The sequence below is a fragment of the Scyliorhinus torazame genome, chromosome 1 (genome assembly GCF_047496885.1).
Source record: "Scyliorhinus torazame isolate Kashiwa2021f chromosome 1, sScyTor2.1, whole genome shotgun sequence".
In the NCBI taxonomy this organism is placed as follows: Eukaryota; Metazoa; Chordata; class Chondrichthyes; order Carcharhiniformes; family Scyliorhinidae; genus Scyliorhinus; species Scyliorhinus torazame.
In genome coordinates, this window is record NC_092707.1 from 387,019,760 (window position 1) to 387,033,107 (window position 13,348).

The 13,348-nt window shown below is 48.5% G+C and overlaps 1 protein-coding gene across 6 annotated transcripts in view; it reads left to right on the top strand.

Annotated features, from left to right (window-relative positions):
* The first annotated feature begins 5,793 nt into the window (after window positions 1–5,793).
* The window catches only part of LOC140427209 (3-oxo-5-alpha-steroid 4-dehydrogenase 2-like), a 52,718-nt gene continuing 45,163 nt past the window's right edge, over window positions 5,794–13,348 (top strand). For 2 of the 6 annotated variants that reach the window (XM_072512829.1, XM_072512832.1), the window contains exon 1: window positions 5,805–6,419. In XM_072512829.1, the coding sequence (XP_072368930.1) occupies window positions 6,136–6,419 (284 nt within the window). In that variant the 5' untranslated portion in view covers window positions 5,805–6,135. Of the gene's footprint in view, window positions 6,420–13,348 lie in introns of all 6 variants that reach the window. The other 4 variants (XM_072512822.1, XM_072512828.1, XM_072512842.1 and 1 more) reach the window with 3 other exon arrangements.

Here is a 13,348-nt window from a genome sequence, read left to right on the forward strand (position 1 = left end):
CTCGCACAGTGAGAGGCCGAGGGCAAACGGGGAAGCCGAGGTCAGCCAGAGTTCGCTGACTTCTGGGAGCAACATGTGGGGTGTAATTACGCTAGAGGGGGATCTAGCGGAGGGAGGGGGTGGGGGGAGCTAACTGGGTTGCTGCTGCTAAGGGGAAGGGGGAGCTGTTATGGGGCGGGGTGGTCGAGGCGGGAGGGCACCGTCGGTGGGATATACAGGTACGTGGGAACCGGGTGAGGAGCTGGGGTAAAAAAGGGAATGGCTAGTCGACAAGGGGGGGGTAAAGAGCCCCCCAACCCGGTTGATCACGTGGAACGTGAGAGGGCTGAATGGGCCGATTAAAAGGGCGCGGGTACTCGCACACCTAAAGAAATTAAAGGCAGATGTGGTTATGTTGCAGGAGACGCATCTGAAGCTGATAGACCAGGTCAGACTACGTAAAGGATGGGTGGGACAGGTGTTTCATTCGGGTTTGGATGTGAAGAATAGGGGGGTGGCTATTTTAGTGGGGAAACGGGTACTGTTTGAGGCAAAGACCATAGTGGCGGACAGTGGGGGTAGATACGTGATGGTGAGTGGCAGACTGCAAGGGGAGGTGGTGGTTCTGGTGAACGTATACGCCCCGAACTGGGATGATGCAAACTTCATGAGGCGTATGTTGGGGCGTATCCCAGACCTGGAGGCGGGAAAGTTGGCAATGGGGGGAAATTTCAATACAGTGCTTGATCCAGGGCTGGACCGGTCGAGGTCCAGGACCGGGAGGAGGCCGGCAGCGGCCAAGGTGCTTAAGGACTTCATGGAGCAGATGGGAGAAGTAGACCCTTGGAGATTTATCAGACCTAGGAGTAAGGAGTTCTCAATCTTCTCCCATGTTCACAAGGTATATTCACGGATCGACTTTTTTGTCCTGGGAAGGGCACTGATTCCGAAGGTGACAGGGATGGAGTACACGGCCATAGCCATCTCGGACCACGCTCCACACTGGGTAGATCTGGAGGTAGGAGAGGAAAAGGAACAGCACCCACTCTGGAGAATGGATATGGGCCTGTTGGCGGATGAGGGGATATGTCTAAGGCTGAGGGGGTGTATCGAAAGGTACTTGGAGCTTAATGGCAATGGAGAGGTTCAGGTGGGAGTGGTCTGGGAGGGGTTGAAGGCGGTGGTCAGAGGGGAACTGATATCCATAAGGGCACATAAAGGGAAGCAAGAGAGTAAAGAAAGGGAGCGATTGCTGAGAGAACTTCTGAGGGTGGACAGGCAATACGCAGAGGCACCGGAGGAGGGACTGTACAGGGAAAGACAAAGATTACATGTGGAATTTGACCTGCTGACCACGGGTCAGGCAGAGGCACAGTGGAGGAGGGCACAGGGAGTGCAGTATGAGTACGGAGAGAAGGCGAGTCAGTTACTGGCCCAATAATTGAGGAAGAGGGGAGCGGCGAGGGAGATAGGTGGGGTGAGGGATGAGGAGGGAGAGATGGAACGGGGAGCGGAGAGAGTGAATGGGGTGTTTAAGACATTCTATGAAAGGTTGTATAAGGCTCAGCCCCCGGAAGGGAAGGAGGGAATGATGCATTTCCTGGATCAGCTGGAATTCCCAAAGGTGGAGGAGCAGGGGAGGGCGGGACTGGGAGCACAGATTGATGTGGAGGAGGTGGTAAAGGGGATTGGGAGCATGCAGGCGGGGAAGGCCCCGGGACCGGATGGGTTCCCGGTGGAACTTTATAGGAAATATATAGACCTACTGGCCCCGCTTTTGACGAGAACCTTTAATGAGGCCAGGGAAAGGGGGAAGTTGCCCCCGACTATGTCGGAGGCGACAATATCGTTACTTTTGAAGAAGGATAAAGACCTGCTGCAGTGTGGGTCCTACAGGCCCATTTCCCTTTTGAATGTAGATGCTAAGCTCCTGGCCAAGGTAATGGCGACGAGGATAGAGGATTGTGTCCCGGGGGGTGGTCCATGAGGATCAAACTGGGTTCGTTAAGGGGAGACAGCTGAACACGAACATACGGAGGCTGCTAGGGGTGATGATGATGCCCCCACCAGAGGGGGAGGCGGAGATAGTGGTGGCGATGGATGCCGAGAAAGCATTTGACAGGGTGGAGTGGGACTACCTGTGGGAAGTGTTGAGGAGATTTGGTTTTGGTGAAGGGTTCATTGGATGGGTACAGCTGCTATATAGGGCCCCGGTGGCAAGTATGATCACGAACAGGCAGAGGTCTGATTACTTCCGTCTTTATAGAGGGACGAGGCAGGGGTGTCCCCTGTCTCCGTTACTGTTTGCATTGGTAATTGAGCCCCTGGCCATAGCACTGAGGGGCTCCAGGAAGTGGAGGGGAGTACTCAGGGGAGGAGAAGAACACCGGGTATCATTGAATGCGGATGATTTGTTGTTGTATGTTGCGGACCCGGTGGAGGGGATGCCAGAGATAATGCGGATACTTGGGGAGTTTGGGGATTTTTCGGGGTACAAATTGAACATGGGGAAAAGTGAGTTGTTTGTGGTGCATCCGGGGGAGCAGAGCAGGGAAATAGAGGATTTACCGCTGAGGAAGGTAACAAGAGACTTCCGGTACTTAGGGATTCAGATAGCCAAGAATTGGGGAACCTTACACCGGCTTAATTTGATTGGTGGAACAGATGGAGGAGGATTTCAAGAGATGGGACATGGTGTCCCTGTCACTGGCAGGTAGGGTGCAGGCGGTTAAAATGGTGGTTCTCGCGAGATTCCTCTTTGTGTTTCAGTGCTTCCCGGTGATGGTCACGAAGGCTTTTTTTAAGAGAATTGAGAAAAGTATTATGAGTTTTGTGTGGGCTGGGAAGACCCCGAGAGTGAGGAGGGGGTTCTTGCAGCGTAGCAGGGAGAGGGGGGGACTGGCACTACCGAGCTTAAGTGAGTACTATTGGGCCGCCAATATTTCAATGGTGTGTAAGTGGATGGGAGAAGGGGAGGGAGCGGCATGGAAGAGATTGGAGATGGCGTCCTGCAAAGGAACCAGCCTACAAGCACTGGTGACGGCACCACTGCCGTTCTCCCCGAAGAAATACACCACAAGTCCAGTGGTGGTGGCAACACTGAAAATTTGGGGGCAGTGGAGACGGCATAGGGGAATGACGGGAGCCTCGGTGCGGTCCCCGATAAGAAATAATCATAGGTTTGTCCCGGGGAGAATAGGTGGGGGATTTGGAGCATGGCAGAGAGCTGGGATTGTACAACTGAGGGATCTGTTCTTGGACGGGACGTTTGCGAGTCTGGGAGCGCTGACGGAAAAATATGGGTTGCCCCAAGGGAATGAATTTCGATACATGCAACTGAGGGCTTTTGCGAGGCAACAGGTGAGGGAATTCCTGCAGCTCCCAACGCAGGAGATTCAGGATAGAGTGATCTCAGGGACATGGGTGGGGGATGGTAGGGTGTCAGATATATACAGGGAAATGAGAGGGAGAGCATGGTGGATGAGCTGAAGGGAAAATGGGAGGAAGAGCTGGGGGAAGAGATTGAAGAGGGGCTGTGGGCAGATGCCCTACGTAGGGTAAACTCTTCGTCCTCGTGCGCCAGGCTTAGCCTGATACAATTTAAGGTTTTGCACAGGGCACATATGACCGGAGCAAGGTTCAGTAAATTTTTCGGGGTAGAGGATAGGTGTGGGAGATGCTTGAGAAGCCCAGCAAACCACACCCACATGTTTTGGTCATGCCCGGCACTGCAGGGGTTCTGGGTGGGGGTGGCGAAGGTGCTTTCAAAGGTGGTGGGGGTCCGGGTTGAGCCAGGCTGTGGGCTGGCTATATTCGGGGTTGCAGAAGAGCCGGGAGTGCAGGAGGTGAGAGAGGCTGATGTTTTGGCCTTTGCGTCCCTAGTAGCCCGGCGAAGGAAACTGCTTATGTGGAAGGAAGCCAAGCCTCCGGGCGTGGAGACCTGGATAAACGACATGGCAGGGTTTATAAAACTGGAACGGATAAAGTTTGCACTAAGGGGTTCGGCTCAGGGGTTCACCAGGCGGTGGCAACCATTCATTAACTACCTCGCAGAACGATAAAGGAAATGGGAAGGTAACAGCAGCAACCCGGGGGGGGGGGGGGGGGAGGGCTCAGGTGGGTCCTCAGGGGTGTTTTTGTAAAGATATTGGTACTTGGTTATGTATATTGAATTGCTGATTTAATTATTTGGGAGAGCTATTATTTTTGTTCTGGCAGTTGCCATTTAGTTTATATATTATTTATTTATTTGTTAAAATACGGTCACGGTTATTTATATTGTTTTGCAAAAAGGGGAAAAAACTTTGTACTGTTTTGTTTGGCCGAAAAAGTTGAATAAAATATATATTTTTTAAAAAGGTTCTTTTTCGGAATGGCAACCGGTGACGAGTGGTGTCCCGCAGGGTTCAGTGTTGGGGCCACAGCTGTTCTCTTTATATATTAACGATCTAGATGACGAGACTGGGGGCATTCTGGCTAAGTTTGCCGATGATACAAAGATAGGTGGAGGGGCAGGTAGTGTTGAGGAGGTGGGGAGGCTGCAGAAAGATTTAGACAGTTTGGGAGAGTGGTCCAAGAAATGGCTGATGAAATTCAACGTGGGCAAGTGCAAGGTCTGGCACTTTGGAAAAAAGAATAGATTCATGGACTATTTTCTAAACGGTGACAAAATTCACAATGCTGAAGTGCAAAGGGACTTGGGAGTCCTAGTTCAGGATTCTCTAAAGGTAAACTTGCAGGTTGAGTCCGTAATTAAGAAAGCAAATGCAATGTTGTCATTTATCTCAAGAGGCTTGGAATATGAAAGCAGGGATGTACTTCTGAAGCTTTATAAAGCACTAGTTAGGCCCCATTTAGAATACTGTGAGCAATTTTTGGCCCCACACCTCAGGAAGGACATACTGGCACTGGAGCGGGACCAGTGGAGATTCACACGGATGATCCCAGGATGGTAGGCCTAACATACGATGAACGTCTGAGGATCCTGGGATTATATTCATTGGAGTTTAGGAGGTTGAGGGGAGATCTAATAGAAATTTACAAGATAATGAATGGCTTAGATAGGGTGGATGTAGGGAAGTTGTTTCCATTAGCAGGGGAGACTAGGACCCGGGGCACAGCCTTAGAATAAAAGGGAGTCACTTTAGAACAGAGATGAGGAGAAATTTCTTCAGCCAGAGAGTGGTGGGTCTGCGGAATTCATTGCCACAGAGGGCGGTGGAGGCCGGGACGTTGAGTGTCTTTAAGACAGAAGTTGATAAATTCTTGATTTCTCAAGGAATTACGGGCTATGGGGAGAGAGCGGGTAAATGGAGTTGAAATCAGCCATGATTGAATGGTGGAGTGGACTCGATGGGCCGAATGGCCTTACTTCTGCTCCTAGGGTCTATCTCTCTGACGGGTATTGCAGAATCCAGTTCAGATTCAAAATATGGAGTCAGATTACATGTCTGACTATTGAGGAAGTGAATCGTGAGTGTTGCAGCTTGTAGAAAAACAGATTTTTAAAAAACGGTGGTAGTTTCAATATCTGTGTCGGGACTTCCGCACTGTCCCGATGCACACACACACAGCGGAAAATTTCTGCAAACCCCAAAATGAACGCACGTTATTGTCGCTTTGCGCCCATGAGGGCTCGATCGAGGACTAACGTGATAGGTCTTTCAAAGACAGATCTGGCAGATGCGCAAAGGGCCGAATGGGTCTTCTGGATGATTCCATGAGGATTTCCCAAGTGCTGCAGTTTGAGAATGCGCAATCTATTAACAGGAGCGACTATCAGCTGAAGTATAAGGTGCTCCTGGGAGAGTGCAACTTCTGAAATGCAAAGCATAAGGCTTTAAATTTAAATTCCATTTCAGACTCTGCGGATTTCAGCAAACTCCCGTTGCGAGCACTTTCTTCGATTGGCCCAACCCTCATGTGAGGTGTCAAATGCACGTTCATTTATCTGCAATTCATGGCGGAAATCAATGGGAGGGGTTTTCGTTCTGTTATAATCGCCGAAAATACATCCGTTTGAAGGTTGCAACTGTAGTTGATTAACTCGATACGGTCAAAAGTTCCAGACAAAATTATTTATCTTTGGAAGTTTGACCTGCTGGAAAGTCAGTCGCGTATATTTGCAGGTTTAGCGAGGATATTACTCTTTCAGTGATGGGCGCGCAGTGCAACGGCAACGCTGTGCTTTTTCTGTCCTGCGCCTTAATTATACTGGCACTTCTCTATTTGAATAATCGGCGAAATAGAGTCGTCCTTTATGGGAGATACCGGGCGGAATTGTCCAGCGTTAAAACCTTGATCCCGGCAAGAATTGGTTGGTTTGTTCAGGAGTTGCCTTCGTTCCTTGTGCCCGTGCTGTTAATCTACCAGTCAGGTAGCCTGGATAACTTGGGCAGCAAATTGCTGCTCTTCCTCTTCTGTGGACACTACTTTCACAGGTAAATTCGCTTTGCTATGTATTAGTTGTACCCGTTGAGTGAGTGCTGGCATTTAAACTGCACAGAAAGGTGCAATTCGGCCCACAATGGTCACTTTTGGCTGAGCTATCCACAGTTCTTTCCCCATAACCTGTAACTTTTTATTCCCCTCCAAGTTGTTACCTGATTGTCTTTTGAATGTTAGCATTACAACTCTTTTTTTCTGCTGCATTCGAGATTACAACAACTGGCTACTTATCTATTAAAAATGTTTCCTCTTGTCTCTGGTTTGAGTCCCCTAGTTATCCTCCTGCCTGCCATTGCAACTGGGTGACTGGGATCAGTGGCTAGCTGGATTCAATAAGTGGCTCCAAAGTGGTTCTGTCGGGCATTGTGTTCTTGGAATTTACAATACTGGCCTAAATGTTCCAGTTTCTGGATTCTCAGAAGTACAACTGGAGATGAGCATGGGAAACAGCGGAAGTCCTGATGGACTATGTCTGGGAAGTTTCGACTGCTGATGGGCATGCTCCCTGGGACCCTCCAGAAAAGTCTCCAATTCTGTGTTCAAGTCGGAGACTTGGGACAGATCCATATATTTTTTTAACTTCATTTACGGGATGCGGGTGTCGCATTTATTGCCCATCCCTAGTTGCTCTTCAGAAAGTGGTGGTGAGATGCCCTCTTGAACCACTGCAGTCCTTGAGGCGTAGGTACACCCACTCTGCTGCTGGGGTAAGAGTTTCAGGATTTTGCCCCAGCGACAGTGAAGCAACAGCGATATATTTCCAAGTCAGGGTGGTGAGTGACGTGCCTGAATAGTTACTGAGAGAGTTTTAAGCAAAAAAAACCCTCTGCCCCCACAAAGGGGTGGGAGGTCTGAAGGTCACTGGGCCTTAAGGGAGGGTTGCCCCAGCCACAAGGGTGCTTCTGATGGGAGGCACTACCCAATTAATGGCCATGTAAGAGTCTCAATAGGGGGAAGGGTAGGTTTCTCGTCCCAGGGTAAAAATGCTGTGGGGTTGAGGTGGGCAGGAACCCGGAGAGAATGCCGTGCAATTTCACACTTTTCCCCTACACCTCAGAACCCTCCTGGGGGAGTGTAAAATTCTGGCCCTAGCCTAACTCCCAGGTACCCTGAAAACTGACACCCCAATGTTATGTGCCAGGGTTTAGAAAATTCCAAAGTACATCATGGGAGTTCATCTGACCTACAACTGTTTATGGATTTTGATTACGATGAGCACAAGAACTTGCCTTTCCGGTGTTATTCAACAGAGTTCTTAGGCGCTTTTAATCAAAAAAAAAAGCTTTATTCTACGAATTTAGTTAACATTTGTATAAACACACACAGTAAGAATTTTTATTAACTACAAACATAAAGACCCCACACAGCTACAGTAATCTATGTATAACCCTTAATGAATTGCCCCTTAACTGTTCCAATTCAATAACAAAATCCAAGTAAAACCAAAAACCCCAACACACGGCACTCTTACTGGTATAAGACATGTTAGTGATACTCTGTTCCCCTTTCCAGAACAGCAGGTTTGAATTCCTTCCAGAAAGCAATTATCTCTTTTAAGTTATCAAGCAGTCTGGAAACAGCTTTTAAAAAACACTACTTTCAACCTGTGCAGTTCAAAACCCTAGTCCAAAACTCAAAGCAAAAGTAAAACTCACAGCCACAGCTCAGCTTCACCCAGACAATGACACCACTGAAGCCATGTGATGAGACACAAGCATTTCTTACAGGGACACTCCCCATGATACCAATCATTCTTGTTGAACTCTGCCTGTCAGCCCCCCCCCCCCCCCCCCCCCCATGTACCTCATCCACCTTACCACTCCCCCTACATTCACCCACACGCTCTGGAACATTCAAACAAGATTTTCAAAGTTACCAAATGGAAACTAGTCCTGACTTCACACCACCACCTCCCTCCCTCTCCCGACTCTGATCTGTTACGACAACCTCTCTGAGGGATGCTACACTCTGAATTTTTGGTAAAGCTGGGCTAAGAAGTCCCAGAAAGGAATGTGGAACAGCAACGAGTCAGGGGACGGTGTGACAGGAGAAAAAAATCTGATCATGATTGCCGCTTCCTGGAAGATCTGGGCCTCTGTCCCCTGTATGCGATGCCCGGTGTATTCTGTGACATGCCTTGGGAAGTCATAAGTTGTGTATCATGACCTGATGATGTCCCAAAATACATTACAACAAATAAGTACTTTTGAATTGTAGTTGCAGTTGTAATGTAGGAAAAGCAACAGCCTAATTGCCAACACCAAGCTCTTACATAGCAATGTGATCGTGACCAGAATTCAGGAGATGTCGATTTAATAATTATTTTTTTGAAATCCTTTTATTAGCATTTTCAAAATTTATGAAGTTATGTACATTGTATTATACAGAAAAGTTTGTCTTGTCCTTCCCTTAATTTACCCTATTTACATTCTGCCGTCCCTTGACTCTTACTGGTATAAGCCCCACCCCCCCTCTTGTGTCCCCACTGGTCGATGTGTCAGGGAGGGTATCCCCCCCCCTTCTTTTCTTCCCCTGTCAACTTAGGCTGCGTTTCCCCTGTGATTGGGGGGGGGGGGTTCCCCCCTCCCTCCCTCCCATGTTATTCCCTTTTGTGTCTCTCCAGCCTTGTCTCCTCTACCTCTACCCCACACCCCCCACCCCCGGGTTGCGCGCTCCTATGGTCCCCCCCCCCTCCCCCATCTTTATTTTTCTTTTTTTTTCTTCTCGCTTTTCTATCTTTCCCGTTTCCCCATCTTACTCATTGTTGCTGGCGTTGAACAGGTTCTGGAACAGGCCGGCAAACTGCCCCCCTATGTTTAGGAAACCTTCCTCTGATCCTCAGATGGCACACTTAATTTTCTCCAGGTGAAGAAATTGCGAGAGGTCAGCGAGCCAGTCTGCAGCTTTGGGTGGTGCTGCTGATCGCCAGCCGAGCAGGATTCTCTGGCGTGCAATTAGGGAAGCGAAAGCAAGGGCATCGGCCCTCTTCCCCATGTGTAGCTCTGGCTGCCCCGATACCCTGAAGATTGCCAAAATTTGGCATGGCTTCACCCTCACCCCCACAACCTTGGACATTGCTTCGGAGAAGGTTGTCCAGAACCCCGCAAGTTTGGGACAAGCCCAGAACATGTTGGTGTGGTTGGCCGGGCCCGTCTGGCACCTTTCACATTTGTCCTCTACCTCTGGGAAGAACCTGCTCATTCGGGTTCTGGTCAGGTGCACTCTGTGCACCACTTTGAGCAGCATTAGACAGAGCCTTGCGCAGAATGAGGTGGAGTAGGCCCTGGTCAGTGCTTCGTTCCAGAGTCCCCACCCCACTTCTCCCATTGTCCTCCCATTTCCGTCTGGTCTCGTCCAGTGGTGTTCGGGCTCTGTACAGTAGCTGTCCATACATTTTCCCACATAGTCCCCCTTCTTTACTGTCTGTGCGATTGAGTTAAGAATTGGCTGCCAACTCCAAGGGGAACTCTCCTGCTCTTCTGTCCCATGAGGGAAAGCAGACTGGGTCATTATCTGCCTTCGTCCCATATCCCTTAATACTGTTGCGTAACAAAAAAAAATCTTTCAATCTCAATTTGGTTTTCAATTGAAAATTTCAGGTCTCCTTAGCAATTTGGGAGGTAGCACTCCCGATTCCCACTACCCTCTGAGTGAAGATGTTCAGTTGATCTTTGAAGTGAATAGCCAGTGTGAAGTAAATTGTAAATAGTAAGGGGGCTATTGCCTTGGGTTAAAATCTCCATGGAGGAACTAAAATAACAATTAACCAATTGACCCCCAAAGAGCAAGTTACCAATAAGTTTTCACTTTAACATGAATCCGAATTAACATGAATTACCAAAGGATACTTCTCTTTCTTCTGGCCTGTAACTGTTAATCTGCAGGGAGCGAACCGGAGAGCATTCTGGGAAGGAAAGTGATTTTTATGACCTTTTCAAATTGTGTGTGGGGGGGGAACTAAGTGACATCACAGTAAAGCTGTGACCTGATTGGCTGGTTGGGAATCTGTTAAAATTTGAAAAAAAAATAATATTGCAAAAAAATCTAATTGATTAACTAGATAGTCGAGTAACTAAACCTGAGGGCAGAGCTGGCATTTAGCATTTAATTTTACAGTAAAAATCATCTAGCGTCAGGGCCATTTAGTTAATTGTATCTCAATCTAACAATAATTCAAGTGTTTATTTTAAATTAATTAGTGCTTAAATGTCACTCAGCGGGGTGCAGTGCTCCAACTGTGAGATGTGGCAGATCTGTGAAGCTTACAGCGTTCCGGTCGACCTCTGCAGCAAGTGTAACCAATGGCAGCTCCTCACAGACCGCATGGTTCAGTTGGAGCAGCAATTGGATGCACTTAGGAGCATGCAGGTGGCGAAAAGCGTCATAGATAAGAGTTCTAGAGATGTGGTCACACCCAAGGTGCAGGCAGAGAGATGCGTGACCACCAGCAGGGGCAGGCAGTCAGTCCAGGAATCCCTTGTGGTTGTCCCCCTCTCAAACTGGTATACCGCTTTGGATACTGTTGGGGGAGTAGCCTATCAGGGGAAACAGCAGCAGCCAGAGCAGTGGCACCACGGCTGGCTCTGATGTTCAGCAGGGAGGGTCAAAGCGCAGAAGAGCAATAGTTATAAGGAACTCAATAGTCGGGGCACAGATAGGCGCTTCTGTGGACGTGAAAGAGACTCCAGGATGGTATGTTGCCTCCCTGGTCCAGGATGTCTCCGAACGGATAACGGGCATCCTGAAGGGGGAGGGTAAACAGGCAGAGGTCGTTGTACATATTGGTATTACCGACATAAGCAGGAAGGGGCATGAGGTCCTGCAGCAGGAGTTCAGGGAACTAGGCAGAAAGTTAAAAGACAGGACCTCTAGGGTTGTAATCTCAGGATTACTCCCTGTGTCACGTGCCAATGAGGCTAGAAATAGGAAGATAGAGCAGCTAAACACGTGGCTAAACAGTTGGTGTCGGAGGGAGGGTTTCCATTATCTGGACTACTGGGAGCTCTTCCGGGGCAGGTGTGACCTGGATAAGAAGGACGGGTTGCATCTAAACTGGAGAGGCATAAATATCCTGGCCGCGAGGTTTGCTGGTGTCACACGGGAAGGTTTAAACTAATATGGCATGGGGGTTGGTACTGGAACAATAGGTCAGAAGGTGAAAACATTTGAGGGAGAACTACGGAATAGGGCCAGTATGGCTCTGAGGAAGAGCAGACAGGGAGATGTCAGAAAACAGCGGGACTGGTGGCCTGAAGTGCATATGTTTTAATGCAAGAAGTATAACGGGTAAGACAGATTAATTTAGAGCTTGGATTAGTACTTGGAACTATGATGTTGGTGCCATTACAGAGACCTGGTTGAGGGAAGGACAGGATTGGCAGCTAAACGTTCCAGGATTTAGATGTTTCAGGCAGGATAGAGGGGGATGTAAAAGGGGTGGAGGAGTTGCACTACTGGTTAGTGAGAATATCACAGCTGTACTGCAGATGGACACCTCGGAGGGCAGCAAGGCTATATGGGTAGAGATCAGGAATAAGAAGGGTGCAGTCATAATGTTGGGGGTTTACTACAGGCCACCCAACAGCCAGCGGGAGATAGAGGAGCAGATAGGTAGACAGATTTTGGAAAGGAGTAAAAGCAACAGGGTTGTTGTGATGGGAGACTTTAACTTTCCCAATATTGACTGGGACACACTTAGTGCCAGGGGCTTAGACGGGGCAGAGTTTGTAAGGAGCATCCAGGAGGGCTTCTTAAAACAATATGTAGACAGTCCAACTAGGGAAGGGGCTATAATGGACCTGGTATTGGGGAATGAGCCCAGCCAGGTGGTAGAAGTTTCAGTAGGGGAGCATTTTGTGATCAGTGACCACAATTCAATCAGTTTTAAAGTACTGGTGGACAAGGATAAGAGTGGTCCTAGGATGAATGTGCTAAATTGGGGGAAGGCTAATTATAACAATATTAGGCAGGAACTGAAGAACCTAGATTGGGGGCGGATGTTTGAGGGTAAATCAACATCTGACATGTGGGAGGCTTTCAAATGTCAGTTGAAAGGAATTCAGGACCGGCATGTTCCTGTGCGGAAAAAGGATAAATACAGCAAATTTCGGGAACCTTGGATAGCGAGAGATATTCTCGGCCTCGTCAGAAAGAAAAAGGAGGCATTTGTCAGGGCTAGACGGTTGGGAACAGCCGAAGCCTGTGTGGAATATAAGGAAAGTAGGAAGGAACTTAAGCAAGGAGTCAGGAGGGCTAAAAGGGGTCACAAAAAGTCATTGGCAAATAGGGTTAAGGAAAATCCCAAGGCTTTTTACACGTACATAAAAAGCAAGCGGGTAGCCAGGAAAAGGGTTGGCCCACTGAAGGACAGGCAAGGGAATCTATGTATGGAGCCAGAGCAAATGGGCGAGGTACTAAATGAATACTTTGCATCAGTATTCACCAAAGTGGAGGCATTGGTGGATGTTGAGTCTGGAAAAGGGTGTGTAGATAGCCTGGGTCACATTGAGATCCAAAAAGACGAGGTGTTGGGCATCTTGAAAAATATTACGGTGGTTAAGTCCCCAGGACCTGATGGGATCTACCCCAGAATACTGAAGGAGGCTAGAGAGGAAATTGCTGAGGCCTTGACAGAAATTTGTGGATCCTCATTGTATTCAGGTGATGTCCCGGAGGACTGGAGAATAGCCAATGTTGTTCCTTTGTTTAAGAAAGGTAGCAAGGAAAATCCAGGGAACGACAGGCCGGTGAGCCTTACGTCAGTGGTCGGGAAATTACTGGAGAGAATTCTTCGAAAGAGGATCTACTCCCATTTGGAAGCAAATGGATGTATTAGCGAGAGGCAGCATGGTTTTGTGAAGGGGAGGTCGTGCCTCACTAACTTGATAGAGTTTTTCGAGGAGGTCATTAAGATGATTGATGC